Source organism: Brassica napus, chromosome A9, assembly GCF_020379485.1.
Source record: "Brassica napus cultivar Da-Ae chromosome A9, Da-Ae, whole genome shotgun sequence".
Lineage (NCBI taxonomy): Eukaryota > Viridiplantae > Streptophyta > Magnoliopsida > Brassicales > Brassicaceae > Brassica > Brassica napus.
This window is the reverse complement of record NC_063442.1, coordinates 4,252,539-4,276,173: the sequence shown is the minus strand read 5'-3', so window position 1 is coordinate 4,276,173 and position 23,635 is coordinate 4,252,539. Positions and strand designations below refer to the sequence as shown.

At 36.6% G+C, this 23,635-nt stretch overlaps 7 protein-coding genes across 8 annotated transcripts; 4 read left to right on the top strand and 3 right to left on the bottom strand.

The window, feature by feature from the left end:
- Window positions 1–284: 284 nt before the first annotated feature.
- On the top strand, window positions 285–707 carry LOC125577989 (uncharacterized protein At4g04775-like). The gene is made up of 2 exons (XM_048740213.1): window positions 285–413; window positions 483–707. Exons 1-2 carry the CDS (start codon window positions 285–287, stop codon window positions 705–707), a joined length of 354 nt encoding a protein of 117 aa, XP_048596170.1.
- A 348-nt stretch (window positions 708–1,055) lies between these two features.
- On the bottom strand, window positions 1,056–2,858 carry LOC125577988. Its single transcript, XM_048740211.1, has one exon. It carries the CDS (start codon window positions 2,856–2,858, stop codon window positions 1,056–1,058), a length of 1,803 nt encoding a protein of 600 aa, XP_048596168.1.
- Window positions 2,859–3,788: 930 nt separating this feature from the next.
- Window positions 3,789–6,309, top strand: LOC125577742 (protein NEN2-like). Its single transcript, XM_048739459.1, has 6 exons — window positions 3,789–4,199; window positions 4,711–4,868; window positions 4,960–5,006; window positions 5,085–5,148; window positions 5,225–5,868; window positions 5,945–6,309. Exons 1-6 carry the CDS (start codon window positions 3,920–3,922, stop codon window positions 6,177–6,179), a joined length of 1,428 nt encoding a protein of 475 aa, XP_048595416.1. The 5' UTR covers window positions 3,789–3,919; the 3' UTR covers window positions 6,180–6,309.
- Window positions 6,310–6,475: 166 nt separating this feature from the next.
- LOC125577741 (two-component response regulator-like APRR1) lies at window positions 6,476–9,319 on the bottom strand. Of its 2 annotated transcripts, none has more exons than XM_048739458.1 (6): window positions 8,795–9,319; window positions 8,240–8,401; window positions 8,017–8,150; window positions 7,779–7,946; window positions 7,608–7,701; window positions 6,476–7,515 (listed from the first exon to the last, which is right to left on the bottom strand). In XM_048739458.1, the coding sequence occupies exons 1-6, from the start codon at window positions 8,928–8,930 to the stop codon at window positions 6,695–6,697; spliced, it is 1,515 nt and encodes a 504-aa protein (XP_048595415.1). In that variant the 5' UTR covers window positions 8,931–9,319; the 3' UTR covers window positions 6,476–6,694. The 2 variants fall into 2 exon arrangements, with proteins under 2 accessions (XP_048595415.1, XP_048595414.1); XM_048739457.1 differs by having other exon boundaries at window positions 6,476–7,530; window positions 8,795–9,316.
- A 1,890-nt stretch (window positions 9,320–11,209) lies between these two features.
- LOC106379877 (probable receptor-like protein kinase At5g61350) lies at window positions 11,210–15,516 on the bottom strand. Its single transcript, XM_013819729.3, has 2 exons — window positions 13,208–15,516; window positions 11,210–12,852 (listed from the first exon to the last, which is right to left on the bottom strand). The coding sequence occupies exons 1-2, from the start codon at window positions 14,331–14,333 to the stop codon at window positions 11,465–11,467; spliced, it is 2,514 nt and encodes an 837-aa protein (XP_013675183.2). The 5' UTR covers window positions 14,334–15,516; the 3' UTR covers window positions 11,210–11,464.
- A 3,657-nt stretch (window positions 15,517–19,173) lies between these two features.
- Window positions 19,174–20,390, top strand: BNAA09G05670D. The gene has a single exon (XM_013803731.3). It carries the CDS (start codon window positions 19,253–19,255, stop codon window positions 20,210–20,212), a length of 960 nt encoding a protein of 319 aa, XP_013659185.1. The 5' UTR covers window positions 19,174–19,252; the 3' UTR covers window positions 20,213–20,390.
- Window positions 20,391–21,018: 628 nt separating this feature from the next.
- Window positions 21,019–23,593, top strand: LOC106366076 (putative uncharacterized protein DDB_G0270496). Its single transcript, XM_013805638.3, has 12 exons — window positions 21,019–21,123; window positions 21,269–21,369; window positions 21,475–21,689; window positions 21,857–21,929; window positions 22,008–22,082; window positions 22,160–22,270; window positions 22,369–22,499; window positions 22,580–22,778; window positions 22,846–22,878; window positions 22,961–23,060; window positions 23,142–23,226; window positions 23,329–23,593. Exons 2-12 carry the CDS (start codon window positions 21,289–21,291, stop codon window positions 23,447–23,449), a joined length of 1,224 nt encoding a protein of 407 aa, XP_013661092.1. The 5' UTR covers window positions 21,019–21,123; window positions 21,269–21,288; the 3' UTR covers window positions 23,450–23,593.
- The last annotated feature ends 42 nt before the right edge of the window (window positions 23,594–23,635 follow it).

The following is a 23,635-nucleotide window of genomic DNA, read 5'->3' as shown; positions in this document are numbered from 1 at the left end:
ATACCTTAAATGACACTAAAGAAGACAAACGATTTCAAACCCTATACCCTAAATGACACTAAGGAAGACAAACGATTTCATTAGTAATCTGCAAAATTCATAATAATCAAAACAAATCTTTATAATGAAAACACATACAAGTTGACCATATGTGCCCATCCGATTAGAAACATTGTAAACCCTAATTATATTGCTTATATAAGATCATAAAGCGGCCACAAACACTACATCTTGCGGTGTTTTTTTCTCCTACTTGTTCTTAAAAAATCTCTCCTCAAAAGAGAATGACGAATACGAAATACCATGGAGCGATCCCTACCAGATGCTGGTGTGGAAAGAAGATTGTCACTTATGTTTCAAAAACGGAAGAGAACCCATACAGACGATTCTTCAGATGTGAGATTGGTTTACAGGTAAATCTGATAATTCATTACTTCATATTCTTCTATATGTCAATTGATTTGTTTTGTGTTTTGAAACAGAGAAAAAAAGAAAATCATCTTTTTAAGTGGGTGGACGAAGCTCTGCTTGATGAGATTGAAAGGATGTCTGAGCATCAGGCGAGAGTTGCTGAGGAAATTGAAGATCTGAGAATTTCCATGAAGAAGACAGTGCAGGAAGAAGTTATGAACCATAAGCATTCGCTTGATGTAGGTTGCGTAGGAACCCTTTTCAGTTTGTTATGTCTCTGGTCCAAATGTGATTGATATTGTAATGGTTCTCTGATTCAAGTTACATTTTCAAATATTGAACCAATCTGATTTCCAGTTTTATTGTCGTGTTATGAACAACGTTATCAATAAAAACCTAATTTTCATAGTCCCTGAAACATAGTATCCAAAAAAACGTGAAACATAACTTGTATAAATCAAGATGAACAAAGCTGAAACATAACTTTGATAGTCTCTGAAACATAACTTGCATAAATCAAGATGAATAAAGCTTGCGTAAACAGAACTTGCATAAAGTCTGAAACATAGTAACCCAAAAAAAACCGGAAACATAACTTGCATAAATCAACATAAACAAAGCTTGCATGAAACGAACTGAGTATCCTATATTGCTCGATCACATGTTCTCCTATCGTGCCCTCGAATCCCACATCGGCTACATTTGCGACCTTTAGAGCCTTGATTTCCTTGTGACGAACGGATCTTATCTTCGGCTGTCTCGTATCTGCGTTTCTTTCTTCTACCTGCAGCTCGTCTAGACTCTGGAGGAAGGACTTTCGTCTGCTCCACATGAGATGGAACAGTCCAAGCATCTTCAGGGACACCAATAGGATTTATGCTTTCTTCATAAGCCGTGCGCCATGACGCAGTAGTGTATATGTCGTCTGTGAGTGTGTGTGCTTGTATTCCAACACTGAAGCCTGCTTTTATGGCGTGCCTGCATGGGATTTTCATCAGATCAAACTTCCCACAAGAACACGTGCGTCTGACCAAGTCAACCATGCAGTCAAAAGTGTCACCTTGAACCAAAAACCTGTCATCGCTAATCGGGAAGACCTTAAACTTTTTACCCTTCTCAATCCTTCTGTCTATCTTCTTCTCCACAGCAATGGTCAGTGGCTTCGAGTGCTTATAACTTAAAGTTCTACGTTGGAAAAACCATCGAGTCATCATTTCCCTAATGCTGTCCATTAGAGGTATTACTGGAAACTCTCTAGGCGTACGCAAAGCAGAATTTATCGACTCCGCAGGGTTAGTAGTGTTGATATCATACCTGTAACCCGGGAATTGACAACGAGCCCACTTCCTCACATCGGCTTCTATTAGATAATTTCCAATTTCAGGACTAATAGAGTAAATAGCAGTGAACAGCTTACGAAAATCAGCAGCTCGATAAGCTTTAGAAGCCTTTGCAACCAAACCAGCCACACCTTTCCCACTAAAATATGTTACGACATTATTCAGCAAGTGGTGAATGCAAATTCCGTGATGAGCTTGCGGGTACACGTTAGCAATAGCTTTAGCAATCGAGGAATTCCTATCAGACACAAAAGCTAAACTATGCTCGTCAGCAATGACCGCATTAAGTTGTCTCATAAACCAGTTCCACGCAAGGTCATTCTCTGAGTCGACAACTCCAAATGCAATAGGATATAAATTAGAGTTTCCATCTAATGCAGTAGCAACCAGTAATACCCCTTTGTATTTGCTCTTCAAGAACGTCCCATCCACAACAATAACTTTCCGAATTGCAACATAGAAACCGCGAAGACTCTGACCAAAGGAGATGAAGAGGAATCTGAATCGCCCTTCAGAATCCCTTTCATAAGACGTGTGTGACCCTGGATTAGCTTCCCTCATCATGTGCAAGTATTTGGGAATTTTTTCATAGCCTTCCTCTGGAAGGCCTTTCACTTTGTTGATTGCATACTCACGTGCATCCCATGCCAAAGAATAGGATATCTCAAGTCCATGTTCTGAACGCATATACTGGACTATATCATTAGATCTCGGCCCTTCTTTAGCAGTTTCATACATATGCATAACCAGAGTACCAATTGTTTTTGCTGAAGCTGTCCGAACAGAACCCTTCCTTTTGGATGCAGCACATGAATGATGAGGTACATACTTTTTGATGATAAAATAAGATGAACCAGGTAACCCCTCTGCACGAACACGCCAGCTGCAATCATCATCTGCGCAACGAATGTACCACATTTTTTTATCCGACTTGACAAGCTTATAGTCGAAATTATGTTTCATTGCACATATTTCGAATGCTGCCTTCAAAAGCGTTTTCGAAATAAAATGTTGACCCTCCTTCACAAAATCCACCAAAGAAAATCGCACATCATTTCCATTGGTCTTCTCTTTGTCACACCATTCAACCTCTTCTTGTGAATCCATAGTTTAGATAGGAAAAAATTAGAGAAGAAGAAAAAAAAAAGAAATCGTGAGACAACGATGAAGAAGACCACAATTTAGGAAAAATAACAATTAAAAAAGGAAAACAAAATATTTAAAAGATTTAGAGAATATTTCATAACCGTTTTTACCAAGATTTCCGGATTTAGTTTACTAACCGTTATAGAACTTGCATTCTACCAATTTAGAAAATAGAATAATAAATAGGATGTTATATACTACTATAGTAGATACAAAGACATGTTGTAGATTGTATTTTCTTGCGTGGTTTATAATAAGGAAGGATTTAGATTTTATTTTCTAGCGCGGTTGATGAGATGACATTGTTTAGTGTTTTAAATCTACCAGAAATATAGAGCATAGAGGAAATCGTGAACTTCATATTCTGCCTTACTAGTTGTATACGTTTCCGTTATAATATGCAGCCTACATGCCTTAGAACATTGTGTTTCTTTCAGATTACGTATTCTAAACCGCCGTAGATGGCAGATATGGTTAACTAACACATTTAGCCAATTTTTCAAATTATTATGTAAACATCTTTTGATGTCAAAAATATTTTTCTCACATGTACATGCTTATCTATATTAAGTTAACTATTTTTCCATATTTTTTTCCTTTGTAAAAAAAATCTTATGAATTTTTATATACAAAAAGGGTAGTCACTGTCCAAATGTGTGAAAAGTTAATTTAGTTCTAAGGGGACAATACTTTAGAGATTTAGTTCCATATTGGCAAATTTCCCTATTTTAAATGTTCTTCTTCCAGATTCTTTGAACTTACAACTTTGAATATTTTTCCTAAAACTTTAGTTTCAAAAAAAAAAACCTTTATTTAACACAAAAACCTTGGTTTGTTTTACAGGACACCGACCAAGAAAGCAAACCCATATCACACGAGTGACCTTTACCTACAGACTTGGTCGAAGAAAATAACTAAACCCACCTTCCTAAGTCTCCTCTTGTATATAAATCCCAAACCCAAATCCAAAAAAGATCGATACTTTCCACACCTTCCTCTCATTTCAACCCGACCCGTTACCAATGGTTCCGTCCGAAGACCGCTCAGAGATCGCCTTCTTCGACTTAGAGACGACAATCCCCTTTCGAGCTGGCCAAAAGCACGAGATTCTCGAGTTCGGTTCCATCCTCGTCTGCCCCAAGAAGCTAGTCGAGCTTCGGAGCTACACGCAGCTCGTCCGACCCGCGAATCTCAACCGCATCACTGATCGCTCCGTGAGTTGCAACGGTATCAAACGAGAGGACGTTAAGTCGCAACCCACCTTTGCAGAGATCGCTGACGACGTCTACGAGATTCTCCATGGTTTGAAACTTTCTTTCTTTCTTTCTTTCTCCTCTGTGTTGTTGAGTTGTTGCTTGACATGAAAGTTTTGTTCTTTTTGGGTTTCTGAGTTCACAAAAGGAGATGATACTGTCTCTGTTTTGTCTAAAGCTTTCGTCTTTCTTACTCCTCTGTGTTGTTGAATTGCTAATTGACATGAAAGTTTTGTTCTTTTTGGGTTTATGAGTCCGCAAAAGGAGATTGATACTGTCAAAGTTTTGAGCTATTGTTGTCTCTGTTTTGTTCTTTATGTTTAGTTGTGTTGATGTTTGAATGGTTTGAAACATTTGTCTTTATATCTTCTCTATGTTGTTGAATTGCTAATTGATACGAAAGTTTTGTTCTTTTGGGGTTTATGTAAAGGAGATGATACTGTCCATTATGTTATTTTGTCTCTGTTTGCTCTGTTTTTTTTTAATTGTCTCTGTTTTCTGAGTCCACAAAGTTCTGTTCTTTTTTTGTGTTGATGTTTTAGTGGTTTGGTCTTATGTAGGAAGGGTATGGGCAGGTCACAACATATTGAGGTTTGATATACCAAGGATAAGAGAAGCTTTTGCAGAGATTGGAAGAGATCCACCAGAGCCAAAGGGCACCATTGACTCCTTGGTGTTGCTTACTCAAAAGTTTGGGAGGAGAGCTGGTGATATGAAGGTAACAACAATGATACTAGAGAGAGAGATTATCTCTTGAATTAGATATGATGGATGCTTATTATGTTTCTATGTGAGCTTTGTTTGGACAGATGGCGACACTGGCTACATACTTTGGGATTGGGAATCAAACGCATAGGTAATATAAATACGCAGGCTTTGTTTTTTTTTTTTTTGCATTACCGTTGTTTAGTTCTAATGCTTTGTATCTCTTTAGGAGTCTGGATGATGTGAGAATGAATTTCGAGGTTCTCAAGTATTGTGCCACTGTTTTATTCCTGGTACGCTCTCTTTATCTCCTCAAGATAGTTTATCTTGATAGCTAATTCAGAAAACTTGCTATGTTTCTTTCAATAGGAGTCAAGTCTACCAGATGAACTTATAGAGAACTCGGTTACTACTACTACGCCAGAAACAAGTTCAAGAAGACGTAGGAATACAAGAACATCTCCGGTTGGTGAGCAGACAGCGGAGAGCACCACAGCCATACCTATTCTCTCATTCGTCTCACCAGCAGGATCTCAAACCAATCCCTTTGATATGAGCACTTTAAGCAACGAGATAGCCTCCGAGACTCTTCAACCAGATGTTCCCATGGAAGAAGAACGAAACCAGCCATCTAAGGCTATTATTACCTCTGACCAGGAAGGATTCTTGGAGCCTGGAGAGATATCTAGTCCAAGCATCAAAGCTGTTCAGGTCCCTCTTTATCACGGGAGTCAAATAACGAAGCCTCAGCTTGTCCTTGGAGACAACAAACCTCTTCAGCTCCGTTGTTCTGACCTGAAAGTAAGGTTTGGAATCAGCGGCAAATTTATGGATAACGCTGGGAGGAGGAAGCTGAACTTTGTGATTGATCTGTGTCCAAGTCTCTGCAACGTATTGCAAGAGTGTGACAGTGCTGCAAAGACGATATCTGTTGATTCAGGCAGTGGTTCTGACTGGAACCCGGTGATCATTCCGGTGAAAGGGTTTCTCAACTCTCCTACCGCAAGGATACAGTAAGTACTGTATGCTTATATCTCCCTTTTGCTGGTTTTTATGTTTGCTTATTTGTTCTTGTATTGTTTGTTGCAGTATACCGATAGGGTTAAATGGAGAAATGGACTGTTATGCAGCTGAGATACACCAGAGGGAGCTGCCTGGAGCTGCTACTACTCATAAACTCATCTCAAGCAACCCAAGCGCTGAGGAGCTTGAGTCTTTGGTGAATCCAGGAACTGTCCTTGATGCTTTCTTGTCTCTGGAGCCATATGATTATCAGCAAAGAGCTGGGATCCGTTTAGTTGCTAGAAAGCTTGTTATACATTAGTAAACAGTACTTGATAGCTCCATATAACTGCTGTTCAGTAGAAATATATTAGCTGATTCTGTTTTTAGTTTCACATTACTTGTAACTTCAGACTTATATTCTTCATATACACATGGTTTCTTTGTCTGAATTTGCAATCTTGTGTCTGGATTCGGTTAGTTTGGGCAGTTTGGTTCGGATAGTTCGTGTTTTCGAACATAAATCTTACCGAATTTACCTGAATAAAGTTTGGTTCGGTATTCAGTTTATCAAAGTTTTTATTTTGGTTCAATTTTGGATAACTTAGAAGCTTTAAGTTATGGAACATAAGTCTCTTTTACCTTTCCATGGAGTAATTATTATACATGTTAAAAAGGAAGAGGATACAAAGTAAAAAACAAGATTCATGGAAATGCTGCTGGAAGGAGAGAAAGGTTTACACATCTTCCTGAATGTGAGTGAACATGATCAAACACATCTTATGTTTATCAACTTACTAAACCACACCCACATAAGGTTTCAGTTCTCAATGTTTCTCAAGTTCCCTGAGCATCATCCTGAGGAGATGAGTCCCTATTCTCCTCTTCCTCTTCATCCTCCTCCTCTTCCTCGTCATCATAGTCAGGCTGCCCATTTAAGTCAACATTCACCCCGTTCATTTTCCTAACAAACTGACCCTTAACACGCGGCCTCCTCTCAGCGAGCTTCTTCCTATTCACATACCTAATCTTCTTATCAAAACACCTTTGGTTCCTTTTACGTCTAAATTTAAGCAAAGCTTCCTCTCTTCTGTCAAGTTTACTCGCTCTCACCTCGTTAGATGACGGATGATGGTGAACCATAGCCATCTGACCATTCTGTGACATTTGATTGTGCTGTAAGGGTGTGTTCATGGGATGGTGGTGGTAATAAGGAACTCCTGTCATTCCATTGAGATGATTAGGTGGGTAATGAGGATGTTGATGATGACTATACTGAGGCATCATGGCTGCTGATTGCATCATAACTTGGTTCATGACCCCTTGCATATAGTAAGGATAGGCAACTTGAGATGAATCCTTACTTCTGTTCACAGCAACCTGATTCCTTTCTTGGTAACTCCTACCATGAAGTTCCGTGGCGCCGCCATTCTGTAAGTTTTTCTCAGTCTCTCTACTTCTGCGTGTTTGTTTGGTGGTGTTGATCATCTCACTGGCTACTACTTGAAGCTTCTCCGCAACCACACCTGGGTGAAGATGAAGTGAGCCGTTTCCATTGACATGGGGAGGATCTTGACAGTTGGTAGCCAGGACAGTAGACTTGACATATGTGAAGAAAGCTGAGGACTCTCCAATCTTCAATCTACTCTTCTTTGGCACTGAAGAAAATTTCTCTGCAGAAACGGTAACTATATTAGCATTCACAGCAACAAAGCTATTAGAAAGTTCTGCATCAAGGCGAAGCAATAACCTGGATTAGGCTCATGATGAGACCCAGGAAAATGATTTAATGGAGGAGGAGCTGAAGTGGCTGTGCCATCAACAGAACCAGTAGCAGCAGGACACTAACAGCAAAAGCATGAGAAATTAGCTCTTTGCTATTTTTAGAGGACTTGTAAGACTTTCATAATACTTTTCTCACCTCTTTTTCCTGATGGCTTAAACCTCCTCTCAGCGGGTTGGTGGACCTAATGCTTCTATCATCAGTGTCATCAGAGAAGAGGTTGGTACTGTTTGTGTTTGGATCACTTGGATCAGATCCCACAAGATCAAAATCATAGCTGAACATATTCTTCTCAGCAAGTCCTAGCTGCAAAAACAAACACACAATCAAATCCCCATAAAGTCCTTTAACTTAAAGTATGGAGCAAAAAACAAACCATGCGTCTTCTTCTCCACATGTGTGTCCACAAGTTGAGAAGCTCGTTGGTGCGAAGAGGCTTGACAAGGTAGTCAGCAGCACCTAGCTTCAAGCACTTCACCACAACAGGTACCTCGTCTTGCCTCGACATCACTTAGCATATTATAATAAGATTCGATAGAATTTAAGCAAATGATCATGCTGCCAAAACGAAATTTAAGCAGATAAAGTACAAAGCTTACTTATGACAGGGATTCTCCGAAGATCTTTGTCACGTGTGATGTACCTAAGCATCTTCATACCCTTCGCCATTGGGAGATCAATTTCCGCAAGTATTATATCTATATCAGGTCCCTCTGCGTTTAGTGCATCTATCACCTGCCTTGCTGACTTCACTGATGTCACTGCGTTCCCAAAAAAACATCCATCCACAATATTCATTTGTACAAAAAGTATATAAAAAAGGCAATAGACACTAAATATGCATATAAAACTACTAAAATCAACAAAAGAGGTCACTTAAAATGTCTGCTCTAAAACATCTGATCAAGGAAACCAACTGGTTAAGACAACAAGAACCCCAAATGGAACATAAAGCCGCAGATTGTAAGAAAAAAAAAAGAAAAAGTTATCAAATAATTCAACAATCCAATTCAGAACTAAAGTATACACCAAATCTAATCCTTGACTATTAACAAAAAACTCAAATCTATAGAGCTCCATGATCTGCAATCTACAGTGGTAATCCCAACTTGATGGCAGATAACAAAGTAAAAACCATCAGTTGTAAAGCATACCTTGATAAGAACACTGTGAAAGGAGGGTGAAAACATCTCCCAAGCTCTTGGAATCATTGTCACAAAGCAAAATCCTAACTCTGCTTCTGTCAATAAACCCATCTCCTCCCTTACACTCACCGTTCAAATCCATCATCAGATTACTGATAAACCCACCACTAAAATAACTAATCACAAAAACTAATTTTCCCTAACAAAAAAAAAGTTAATACAAAAATCACAAAAATAAACCAGACAATAGACAGTGCTATGATACTTCCATTGCCAAAAACAGAACAAGGGTTCCGGTACCGTGTCCCTACAAAAGCCGCCTAATTTGTCTCTTCAAAGTCACTTAATGTCACGACAAGACAAAGGTTACTCTTTTCATCCCCAAACCTAATCGTTTAGCCATGGAAACGTCAAAAGACTAAAGCTTTTCTCCGGGTAAGTATTCAAATCAAGAATCCGTAGCAACGCCGGCGATGAGTTGAGGAGAGAGAGATAGAGAGTGGAGTTTCCGACAAGAAGAGTGAGAAAGACTTCTTTTTTTGTCAGTGGTGAAAAGTAATGAGACGTTGAAAGAGATGTTAAGATGGACGGTGGAGATTGGAAGCTACTCGGAGAGTGCGCGTTGAGCTAATGGTGGGGACTGGGAAGATATTTTTTAGGCGAATGAGATGACGTGGCAGGGAAAAGTGCAGAGAAAAAGGTGGTGTGGATAGTTTGGTAGAGATAGAGAAAAGGCCACGTCACTTTCTGAGAAATATCTTAAAAGATATTTTTGATGGTGGATATTGCAGATAAGATGCATCTCCATATCAAAATCAATTATTATATAGAGAAAATTTTGGGAGGAAAAAAATAAATATCTGTGACCAAACTAAATGCCAAACATTAGGATGGTTTCCCGTTTCCGCTTGTTTTTTCAAAAATAAATAAAAATCCATAAATTTTTATTTAGTATTTTTTTTTCTCTTTTTCTAAATCTGGAATATATAGTTCAGACAAATGATTTTATCAAAGGATAAATTGGATGAAACACATTCATATTTGAAGTATATGTGACACTCCGATCATGCTAAATGTAGATGATTTTGACATCATATTTGAAGTATATGTCACTTCTATCATGCTAGATATATATGAGTTAGACATTCATATTTGAAGTATGACAAACTTCTGTCATGCTATATGTAGATGATTAAAACATTCATATTATGACATTTCTATCATGCTAGATGTAGATGATTTAAACATTGTGTTTCAGTAAGTTTTGAAAAGAGACGATTCTACAAATGGTGTGTGAGTTGGATTTTGCAAACAATATGGTACCGTATCCTTCTAGACTTTCCGAAAGTTTATGAGAGCTTATAGGTTTGATAAAGGATTTGAGATACTTAAAAACATAACAAAATTAGGTTGTATCCACACCATAAAAAAATGTTGACAATATCCGCAGAGGAAACTTAGGAATATAAAAGACTTTCGTTATTTTATTCAATACGTTAAAATGGTTTTTGAAGGCAGAACTAATTATAAACGTACATGTTTTCTTGTTCTTATGCAAGCATATCAGTGTTTCACCTGTTGCGGATTTTATTAATGAATGTGATATTCGTGAATCATAGGGTTTGACTGGTGACCATTCGGGAAACAAGAGGAACAGATTAAAAAGGAATGTTCGGGAATAAAATAGCAGGAATGAAAAGGAATGGTCGTTCCTTATCACTTTTAACAAGGAATACTTTTATTCTTTAATTCTCTATAAAAAAAGGAATGAAAGGGAATGAGAGGGAATTATTATTCCTTGTGAATGGTGATTTTTTTCAGGAACGTTAGGGAATGCATTATTCCTCGCCGTTCCCTGGTCACCATTCATACCCATAGTGATAATGTAAAAAAATAGTAATCTAATCAGTGGTTGAGGAAACAAATAATTTAGTTGTCATAATGATAAAGGTAATTTATAAGTAGGCTAGACTTTTATAAAAACAAACAAAAAAACTTTTATAGTAAGTAACCGACGAGCTAATATAATTTGTATTCACGATTGACAGGCGAATCTGGTTCGCACAAGTTGACCAATGAGACATAAAAATATATACATCAAATTTATTCGTAGCAAGACACCGGTTAGGATTCTCGGTTTTGAATGAACAAGATAATGAAAAATTGCTCGTACCTAAAATCAGAATTATTGATGCAAAATGTATTTATTCTCTAGAGTTTGTGTAATCATATAGCAAAACAATGCTTCCCAAAGAGATTATCCAGTCATATGCACTGATCATACATCAAATTATACAATGCTTCACAAGAGAGACTAGCAAGTAGCAACAGTGCACTTATTGTATGGTCCTATCACTTGCATATCATGATCAGATATATGCTAAAACACAACGCAGAATATTGTCAAAACTCACAAACACACAGTACAAAGAAACTTATTAAAAAGATGAAATAAAATTATACACAACATAATCTACAAGACAACCCCATGTCTTTTAAAGAAAAATCACAAATTTTAAAAAGTATCATTTCCTTAAAATCAAAGGAAATAAATAAACTGAAACTGCAATTAAGAAAGAAAAAAAAACAATCAAACCAAAGGCTTTCTTGAATCCTACATCTTTATGAAAGCCAAACTAAACAAACAAACAAAGAAATCACACTTAAAAACCGGGGATGTCACAGCAAAGGATGCGGCGGAGATTGCATCGCCTCGCCGGAAAATTCCACCTGAATATTCATTGTACTCTTATCTTCAGACAAATCAACTTGAGCTGAAGCTTCTTGAAGCTGCAAAGCATATTCAAGATTCCACAACACATCTCCCATTCCAGGCCTATCAACACCATACTCAGCCAAACACTTCTCTGCAGCCTCCACAAACTTCCTCAAGGAACCCTTACTAATCGTTCCGACAATCTTAGGGTCAATGATTGTCTCCAACTTGCCTTTTCTATGCAAGTTCATAGCATACTCTGCTAGGTTAACTTGCTCTCTAGGTAACTGTGGGTTTATAACCGGCCTAGCACATAGAACCTCGAACAACACCACACCGAACGAGTAAACATCTGACTTGTCAGTGAGTTGCTGTCTTCTGAAGTACTCAGGATCTAAATACCCGAAACTACCCTTCACAGCTGTACTTACATGCCCTTGTTCCATAGGGGCATCTTTGGAAAGTCCAAAGTCTGAGACTTTAGCGACAAGGTTCTCGTCCAAGAGAATGTTCGTGGTTTTGACGTCACGGTGGATGATCCCCTGCGCTGCACCCGTGTGGAGATAGTGGAGTCCACGCGCTGAGCCGATGCAAATCTCTAGACGTTGCTTCCACGACAAGGTAGGTATAGGGTTAGGGTCGTTTTCTTTAGAGCCGTATAAATGATCACGTAGAGGACCGTTTGACATGTACTCATAGACAAGAATCATCTCTTTGTTTTCATCACAGAACCCTATAAGAGAGACCAAGTGTCTGTGTCTGAGTTTGGACAGCATCTGAATCTCTGTCTGAAACTCGTTGATCCCTTGCTCTGAACTCTGGTTCCCTCTTTTAATAGCCACTTGCGTCCCACCGTCTATCTCTCCGATATACACTTTCCCGAATCCTCCAACACCGATCACAGACTTCTCATCGAAGTTCTGCGTCGCGGTCTGCAGTTCCGTGAAGGGGAAGTAACGACCTAACCCTTGGTTTGAGAAGAAGCTAGAGAAGCCATTACTCTTGCTTTTCTTCGACCCGAAGATACTCATTTTCCTCGATGTTGTTGACCCGCCCTTGCTTGACATGAAACTCGAGTGTCCTGCGTGCAAAGGAAGCAACCACGAGGAGAAACTGTTCTGTTTTTGCCAGTCTTTGGGACGTCTCTGCCATCTAACAAGCAGCACAACAACCCCGAAGAAAGCGGTTAGACCCATGACGAACCCGATACCCGCAATGGCTAGCTTCTTAGAGGACATCCCAATACTCGGTCCTCTGTACTTCCCATCGACCCCGAAAAGCCCGTCTAGACTCCCGGCCGCGTTGTTCAGCTTCATGATCTCTAAACCGTTGAGAATCGCATTGGGTTTACCTGCAAGGCCGGATCTGAGATTTTAGAGACTATAAACATTTACTAAAAACTATTACTCCCTTTGTTTTTTAATGTTACATATTCTAGATTTTTCACACATTTTAATAAAACACATTAAATTTGCATATTTTTTTTGTGTTTATCTTTGTTTCATAATTTTAAACCAATAACAATTCAATAAGTGCAATTAAGTTTTTTTAAAATTTACAATTAGTTAATAAAACATGTCTTGGAAATGTAAAAAATGGATATTTTTAAAACAAATTTTTTTCCTAGAATATGTAATATTAAGGAACAGAAAGAGTATAATTTAGCGGGCCAAGACCAATGTTTCAGTGAACTGTGTTTTGTTTACCTGATTGTAGGTTAGGCGTCGGACCGACCTGAACCAGGATGGACCCGTTGGTGATAGCGGACGCGTTGAGCACGAAGTCCGCGTAATAAGCCGTCCCTAGAGCGTTGGTCTTGGTCGAAAGATCGAGTCCAGAGATCGCGATGAACTTGTTGATGAAAACATTGAAGACAAGTTCGTTAAGAGACTTGCTCACAACGTCACAAAAGTGGAGCCTGATGAAATAATCATGACCAGAGTCAACGTTCGCGCTCCACGAGAGATTAAAATTAGGCTCACTGGTTTGCGCATCGGCCATCTCTGAGGCCGATGCGTAAACCGGATTAGGAGCGATGAGCTCCGTGGCTCCCCCTTCAGGGTAAGTTATGGTCTTGGGATCGACGGTGACGTTTCGAGTGCCTTGGGGGAAAGAGTTGTAGGGCTTGTCAGAGAGCCATGTGCGAGAGAGAGGATCGATCTTGGAGGAGACTTGGTCTCCTCCAATGTTTAAACGGTGAGAGACTTGGAGAGAGAAGCTGCTTAGGCCCTTGAAGTCAGGAGATTGCGGAACAGAGGAAGCAGAGTCAGGGACAAGCTCGTCGGGGACGGAGACTATCTCCACGGCGTTGATGAAAGCTATGGAGCCTTTGTGGTGTTTGAAATACAAAGAGAGCTTCTCGGATGCGTAGACGAGATACTCTTTGAAAACGACTGAGGAGGAACTTGTGGCCGAGAAGTCGTGTAAGAGAACGGTTGTGTCGGTGGTGACGGAGAAGACGGAGTCGGTGAGGTTGTAGAGAGGGTGAGGGAGAGGGTAGAAGTGGAGGCGGATCCAGTGGCGGCCGGGGCGGGAGATGTAGAAGGAGTAAGTTGCTTTTCCGGGGAAGATGCGGGCGGTTAGGTATAAAGGGAGGGTGTCGGAGGAGGCGGGGATGGTGTCGACGGAGGTTTTGATGTCTTCTTCGGTTTGGAGGAAGGAGACAGACTGTTGGTCGGATTTGAAAGTCCGACCGTCCGGGAGTTTTGTCTCGGCGGAGGAGCCGCAGTTGATGAGGTAGTTGTCGGAAGGAGTGAAGGAGGAATGGGTTTTGATGAAGAAGAGGGAAACAATGAGGAGGAGGAGGAGATGACGGTAACGTTCTTCCTCCATTGTTTCCGGAGAGGGCGTTGACGGTGGTGGTGGAGATGGTGGAGGAGGAGAGACAATGTGAGGATTAGCATGAAGTTGAATAATTTATTTAAAATTTGTAATGTTTTCTTTTTTTTGTTTCGTTGGACGCACGTAAGTGGTAGTATAACGTGCGTTGAAGTATGTATTATGTAATTATTTTCTTGTTTATTTAAAGAAGTTTTAAGTCAAAAGCATTTTTTTGTGATTGTGTGTGTGTGTGGATAAGTCGTTTTGAGTTTACTATTACAATCAAATTGGTAGGCAGCAGTTAAAAAAAGAAGCTAAACCTAAAACAAAATATTCAAACTCTTGTCTTTCAAATTGATAACTTTGAAAATTTTCAGAGTGTTCAACTGCATACCTTTTTGTTTTAAATTAGTGAAAGCTATGTTTAGCTCTTTTCTGTTATATTCTTATCGGTTTATACATGGTGAAACTGGGTTATACTCTTATGGAATAAAATCTTTACAAGTATTTATTTCTTTTATATTGTTAGTAATATTCATTAGTTATATGACAAACTATTTTATTTCATATTATTTTATATCATTGAATGAAAGATAATATTTTATTTAAATAATCGTTTGAGGTTGAAAAGTGGTGAAATAATAAAATATAAATTTCATTTCTATCAAATTTTATTAATAATTATCTTTTCATCCCAACTATTCTTTTTACTAATTACCAGTTACAGCCTAAACACTATGTAAACTTTAGTTGAGCAAAAATAGTAGTTTATATGTTTGCAGAGAGAATATTATGTTTCACATTTCATGGTGGACGCTGGAGAGCTGAAAAGGTATATTGGAATTGGTACACACTTTGAAAAACATGAGTTATTGCTCTGATACCGAAAAGGCTAACAATACATTCGCCATGTTTGTGTCACAAAGATTAAACTAAATTCGTGATAACTCCACTATGGTATTTAACTATGTACAAGTATGATTACTTTTCTAAATAATTAGTTATATGTTTTACTCATTACGTCACAACGCTAAATATAAATTTAGATAGCAGTCAACTGAACTAATATGGATATCGTATATTCGTATGAGCCCATACTGATGGTAAGGGTGTTGGGTTACGGGGTTGACCCAAACTTAAGCCCAAGATAGTAAGAGTATGATGCTAAAGAATCGTTTGCCTAATATACACATTTGAAGAGAATCATCTTCCCGTCTAAGGATTTGTCCAACTGTCCCATGTCTAGGCATAAAATAGTTGCAGAAGTGGAGTACGTTTTTATATATATATAAATATATAATGTGCCAACCATGCAGTATTTCTTTTCGTAAAGTAGTGTTTGTTCGTCTCTTATAGTTCAATAATTATTTCAACTATAGCAAGTTCAAAAAAAAAAAAAAAAAATTATTTCAACTATAGCTATTAGCTATATTGAACTACGAAATATTTGTCTTATAGTATATTTCTAAGTCAACTTAAATTTGGATAAACTCTAAGACGTAATCATACAATGAGCCATATCTATGTATATAGTTTTATTTCTTTGCCACAGCTTTAAAGATCACAAGTAAATAATCCAGCCGTCTAGTTGCACATGATTTTCTCTTTTACATTTGTTATCATTCGAGTTATATAACTAATTAAGTACTCGTGTTTACAAGGACTAATTAAAAATACACAACTCGAGTTAAACTATATGTTAACTTTGTTTAATAGTCCCTATGACGATTCGATTATAAATTCTTTGATACGATAAGTATATTTTAGGTCCAAAACCAAAAACTACTCTATGTCAACCAATGAAACAAAGAACGAACGATCTCTTGGAAAAGGGAAAGATTGTTGTAGTTATGGTTATATTTTCCTATGATCTTAATATGTATTTCACACAATTTTGAGTTAAAGAAAAACCGACATGTGATGATATATATACACAAATGTATAATTGATTAGGTAGATTAGATGTCAAAATATTTTGGATTGTTGTACAACAACACTATTCAAAATCACACTTACACAATGATTGACGAGTTATTTGTTCTACTAATTATAATGATGATGGCGATGTATAAACAATATGAAATACATATCTTAACAGATTCTAAATATAATAAATATATCTAATCTCACAATAAATGTCTAATTAGTTGGGTTGTGAATTCGATTTAAAGTACTATAAAATATAAACCTTGAATATCTTATATATTAAAACAAAAGTCACAACCTTGATTTATGTATGATTTTATTTAAAAAAATAGACTTAATGGACATATTCCTAGAAAGTCATGTTATATTTAATCTCTAATCTTATCATTTAAATTTTGGGTCTACCAAAATTTTTTATTGGGCTCTCAATAATTGGATTTAAACAATAGATGATCAATTGGATTTATAGATAATATAAATTAAATATATATAATTTAATATTGTAATACTATATCTCCATATGTTAAATATTTAAATATTTATCGATGTTAACTTTTAAAATTATAAAAAAAAATTTAAATAACAAAAATTATATTATCTAACAATGATTAATCTTTACTATCTTTAAACTAATGAAAACAAATTTTAAACTATATAGTTTATTTTAAAAATTAAACAAAAACTAAATGTTTAATTATTTACTCGATAATATAAATCTACGAAGTAAAAAGTTTAATTTTAAAAAAAATTCTGAATTTGTGAAATGTTACAATATCTTTGAATATGAAAATAAAAAAATATTTTACTAATATTTATATATATAGTTATGATTTTAATAATAAAATAATAATCTGAAAATATATATATATATAGAAGAAATTACAAATACATGTGAAAGTTTGAAACAATCTATTCAATGAAAAAAATATACTGTAAATTTATTATGTTTTAAAAATTGATAGACACATAAATATTATAATATATACCAATTTAGAATTGAAAACAAAATATTTATATAAAAATAAATGAGAACAAAAATCCGCACGGTTGCGTGGATCGAAATATAGTTCTTGTTATTAAAACAAAAGCTGAAACTCAAGGATATAATTCCAGTTCAAAATGTTGTGAATAAATCGAACAAATAAATAGCAAAGGTGTGCGGTGTGCCTGTGAGATACGTTGACTCTAGATCAGTAGTAGCATATTGTCCATTCTAGTTCTCGGTAGTGTAAGAAAGATGCATGTGTTGACAAAATAACAAAAAAAAAAAAAGATGCATGGGTAATGGGTTCATATTGGTTATTAACCAAACCATAATTTTGTAATGTTGTTAAATGCATGTTCAATTGTACTGAACCCATCAACACCAACACCATACAACTTTCTGTTTAATTTTACCATATTTAAAGTAACTGAGAGAAATAACTGTAACATTTAATATATACTTAAACTATATATAGATATGAAAGAAATAATTTTGCAATATTCCAAGAGATTTTTTTCGTTTTTTTTTGGCATCAGTTTTTTTTTCCGTTTAGTTATTGTTTTCTAATGAAACTTAATAATGATGGATCACGCTTAAATCATTACTATTTGCCATTGATTAAAAAATACTAATAGTGGATATTCCCCATAATATCATAATAAGAAACTACAGAATATAAAATTATATACCAAGAAAATAATAAATTTGAGACAAGCAAATGGAGAACTCCCTAACCACCAAGTCCAAGTCAATAAGACTGCACACCAAATACATGATAGAGGTTGGACAAAGTTTGATAACTTCTCACTTATAAGAAAATTCTATTTAATTGATTATTCTAAAACAAAACTATTAGCTTAATTAATAAGACATTAGCTCGGGCTCAAACGATCGCTCAGGGAGAAGACTCAGTTTTGGCCACTTGGTTTACTTTTTTCTAGAGAGTTCTTGGTTAGCTTTAATTGCCTGTAAATATTGTCTTTACCTTGTAACCCAATCCTTTTTAATTTGAATAAAGTGGGATTAAAAAAAAAAAAAAAAAAAAAAAAAAAAAAAAAAATAAGACAATACTTCATATTATTGCATTTTGTTACAAGAACACAATTGTTAGTACATATGTTCAAAAGCAAGTTAGTTGTCATTAATCTTCGTAATAATAGATAAAATGATATAGGCTTGTCTATTTGTTAACATACTTAATAGGTTTGGTAACATGCATATGATGATTAAGTCGCCTTAAGACAAATTCTAAAAGTTCGGAAATTTCTCACTCAAAAATCATTCTAAGCCGTTTACATTATGAGAAAAGCATAAAACGACCACCATCTTTTTCAATTTTAAATTTAGTTATTTAAAATTTTACTTTACTCTTTTAAGTTCTTATCATGATTCAGTTTCTTGAAAGCTAAGACTTCCAGTTTCCTCAAACCTATAATCATTAAGCTTTCAATTGATTTCTAATACGTAGACTCACTCTCCCACACTTTAATATATATTCAACACACACATATGTATTTATCCAATGGAGTGTATTGTAAGCATCCAAATCCAGTTACAGCCTAAGCATATCACAAACCAAATCCCTTTCAAGGAACATGTATCAAAACCAAACCCCCCAAAAATAATTAGATTACATTCTTCTAATAACATTACTTAAAACTAACAAGGAAACGTTATTTATCATTGTATTCTACTCACAAGAAAGATCACTCCCATGCAAAAACCATTGCTCTTTTAATATTTTTCTTTTCACAAGAAAAAGAGAGATTTATTTTATTTTAATTTGCCTAAACAAATCCTCATAATCAGGCAAAATCGGTTGGCCTATCTATTCCCTTCTCTAACACCCAACCCACAATTAATTTAGCAAAAAGTATTATAAAATGTATATGTAAAGCATTACATATAAAATGTATATGTAAAGCATTATATATAGTGAGGACATTTGAGAAACCTCTTTCAAGAATTGGTGGATCATTTAAGAAACACACTTCTTCAACAGAAAAATAACAAACTTAGAATGAAGAAGACAATGGAAGATCCAAGCAAGATCATGAGAAGATCAGTCCACACATTCCTACAACACTACCACCGTGCCACCACCGCAGCCGCCGTTGCTCTCCCTTTCTCAACCGCTCTCCTCCTCTCCCAGCCCTTCTTCTCCTCTTCCTCTTCCTCCATCCACATGAAGCTAAACACTCTCCTCCGCGGTGCTGGCTTCTCTTCTTCTCTTGAATTCTTCAACATCTTAAGCCTTAAACTCTCACAAACCCTCTCTTCCTCTTTACTCACTCTCCCTTTCTCCCTCACTTTCCTCCTCTTCTCCAAAGCTTACATCATCAAACTCCTATCAAACAATCATGACTCCATTTACTACTTTCGTCTTCTCAGAACTTACATTTGTAACTCTTTCTTCATCCTCTCAGCAAACGCCTCTGCTTTTGCTCTGTTCTTCTTAGCATCCACCATCCTAGACTCCTTTGGCTTCTCTTCAAGAAACTTCTACACTCTCTTCTCCTTATCCTCAGCCATTATCTACTCAATCATCCTCGCAAACGCATTTGTCATCTCCAACTTAGCCTTGGTTTCATCGCCTTCCTCGTCCTCAGGAGGATACACAACACTTCTCAAGGCGTGTCTTCTGCTTCGGGGAAGAACATCAACAGCATTGGCTCTTGCTCTGCCTACTAACCTCGGCTTAGCTGGAGTGGAAGCCTTGTTTCGGTACAGAGTAATGAGATCATTTTACAAAGGAGATAGAGATGTCACCTCGATAGCTATTGAAGGAACGTTGATAGCTTACTTGTACGCTCTCTTCTTGGTTCTTGACACAATAGTCAACTTCTTTTTTTACCAAAGCTGTGTCAAAAACGAGGAGGAACAAAAGATCGGTGGAGATGATGAGTACTCGATCAAGATCCAAATATGTGAATCAGAGAACACTAAGATATGCATCAAAGGACCAAAGAGTTTATTTTAGTCGTTACATTTTTTTCTCTTTTAATTATTTTGGCATCAATGTAAAGTCACATACCAGAAACTATCAGTGCCAATATTGGAATTTACATTTGGTTAATCCTATAGTAGAATTTCATTGCCGACATAATATGTATATCATAATATCTTTAAACAATGATTTTATTACTCGCTTAAATTAATGAAGATGTTGACCAGATTCACATTAAGAAGAAGTGTCTTTGTTTTCGAGTATACATTAGTTTAAAGCACACAATATTTCATTACAAAGATAAAAGTAGTTACAGTTTTCTTGAAACAGACAAAGCAAGAGAAGTTTTGTTTTGTTTTGTTTTGTTTTGTTTTCTTTGAATTGAGAATCTTAATAATACAGTGACATATTATGCTAATGATCCAGTTTACACTAAAAAGGCAGGTGGGTGGTCTCAATCACTAATTTCTTTACTAGAATAAAAGCAAACTCCCTGTAATATAACAATCAGTATTTTTTATCTAAATTTCCTCTGATGGAGAGAACATGAAAAGGTGAATTATACTCTTTATATAGGTTAAAAAGCTTCAGAGTAGAATCTAGAAAACGTGAGTTAAAAGAAAAAAAAAAGGCTCAAGAGCTTAGTAAGAGATAAGTAAATAATGTTTGCTCAAAAGAAAATTAATAAACAATTAAGCAGGGAAATTAGTAAGCATGGTCCCTGACTGTGATTTAAATGTTTTGAATTTCAGGTCAGACCGACCGGTTCGATGGTCGAGTCGAGTCGAGTCGAGTCGAGTCCTATCAAACCGTAAATTAAATTCGAAAACCGGCATTTTAATGAACCGACCGGTTCGTCGGGTTAAGTAAATTCACTAGGGCTTCTCATAACTTCTTCTTCTTCTTCCTCTGCTCGTGGACAGCTTTGAAGTCGACGATTTAAGGTTAGTTTTCTTGGGGTTGTTCACTGTCTTGTTTCCGTATTCGTCACGTTTCTTATTCTAAGCTTATGTTTAGTCTTTTGCGTCTGTGTAAATAGATTCTGCTCATTCACTTTTGACTTAGTTTTTTTTTTTCGTTTATTTGTAGCATTAGGAGGAGTGTTTAAAATGGGTGGAGGGTCAAAGAGTTCCAAAAGAGCAAGACTTTATGAAAGTGATTCAGAAGAGATAAGCGACCAAGAGCAAGAGGTACTTTTGTTGTTGTTGTTGTTGTAGTTGTTGCTTTTTGTCTGGTTAAAGTCCATTTAGATGGCTGTGTAATTGAATTTATTTGGTTTGAGGATGCTATTATAGGTGGAAAGAGAGAGCGAAGATGATGACTTATCTGATGGAATAGATGATAGTGAAGATCATGGCATGAATGAGGGAGGGAGTGACGAAGGAGAAGATAGCGAGGAAGATGATGATGGTAATGATAAAGAGAGTGGTGATGAAGGAGATGATGACAATAAAGACGCGGCAATGGAAGAGCTTGAAAAAGAGTACCAGGAGCTTCGTTCTCAAGAACAGTAAGTGTTCCTGTGTATTGTTATCTAGAGAGTGAGTAGAAACGGTAGATAATTCTTATTGAAGCCTATAAGTGTTTAGTCTTATTGAAGCCTAAGTGTTTAGTATCATATTAGAAGTAGCAAGTAGGTTTATTTATTAATATGCTTCTTCTTGTGGGGGGGTTTAGGGATATATTGAAGAGCCTGAAGCGTGATAAGAACGAGGACCTTGCTAAAGGTCAAGCTGTGAAGAACCAGAAGGTATGACATTGCTCTACTAATTCATGTAATATGTTTATCTCTGTTTGTGATGATTCTCTTTTGTGCTCTATGTAAAAGGCTCTTTGGGACAAAACTCTGGAGATCAGATTCTTACTTCAAAAACCATTTAGTACTTCAAACAGATTGCCACAGGTAAGCTTTCTCTTCTCCTCGTTCTTCTGTTTCATCTTTGATTGTGTCATCATGACATAATGAAATGATTTTTCCAGGAGCATGTTAAATTGTCTTTCTGTTCGGAAGATGAGAAGGTCTCAACAGCATACGCTGAGCTAATTGCTTCATCTAAGAAGACGTTAGATTCTCTCTTGGAGTTGCAAGGGGTATGTATGCTTAGATAGACTATTCATTCTTCTTCAGTAACTGTATACGCTTGGCATCTCTGAGTGTGTTTGTCTCTCTGTCTCTTTTTTTTACTCAGGCTTTGTTTGAGAAGAACCCTTCGGTTGATCAACAAGCAGATGGTAAAGCTACTTTACCTCGTTCAGAATCCAATACATCAGATGCAGAAGATACCGATGAATGGAACCGAATATCTGACATGCAAAATAGGTAAAAGACATGATTGTCTTTATTACACGTTTTATGTTTCATTGTTTAACACAAAACCGGTCTTTTTTGTTATGTTGTAGAATGTGTGTGTTCAGAAACAAGGCAGTGGACAAATGGCAGAGAAGAACACAAGTCACAACTGGTGCAGCTGCTATAAAAGGAAAGCTCCATGCCTTTAACCAGAACGTTAGTGAACAGGTTGCTTCTTACATGAGGGATCCAAGTAGAATGATTAAACAAATGCAACAATCAAGATCTACTGTTGCTGTCTTTGGAACTGTAAGTTTTTGCCTTCTAAATAATAAATCCATTAATGGTCAATAAATACATCAGCCTCTCTATACAGGTGCCTGAGGAGGCCATGGAACCAAATCAAGAGGTAGTTGTCACAGTTTTCTCTATCCAGATCATAAGTCTTTATGATTATCTTCTTCTATACTTATTCTCTGACATGTATTCAGGAAAAACAACTTGAAGGAGACCCTGAACTTGTGGAAGATGCTGAGTTCTATCAGCAGTTGCTGAAGGAGTTCTTTGAGACCATTGATCCAGCTTCATCAGGTATAGTCATCACAAGAACCGTTGTTTATTGGTTTGATGAGTCTTTGGTTGTCTGAAAATCTCAGTATTTGACATTCGCAGAGGCTGCTTTCTACGCGATGAAGAAGTTTCAGACAAAGAAGAGGAAGATTGTGGATCGTCGTGCATCTAAGAGCAGAAAGATCAGGTAAAGGAAAAAAAGCATTTTAATCTCTCTGTATTGGATTCATTAGCACAATTTTGAGTTTACATTTTTGTCTGAATGCATTGCTGTGTTAAAACGAAACAGGTATAATGTTCATGAGAAGATTGTTAACTTCATGGCTCCAAGACGAGTCAAGATTCCTCCAAACTCTGCGGATCTGCTGAAGAATCTGTTTGGTCTCAAGACTAGAAACGGTCTTGCCTGAAGTATAACAAACCACAATGTTGTAACGCAGGAATAGATTGGCTACACAAAGATTCATAGTGAACTGAAACACTCACTTTTTGTATCTTTTGTTGGAAGAATCGAGTTAAGTTGTTATATGTTTACGTAGTGTTTATTGGTTTCATTAGTTTATAAACACAGATTTATTAAGGTCCACCGAAGCTTC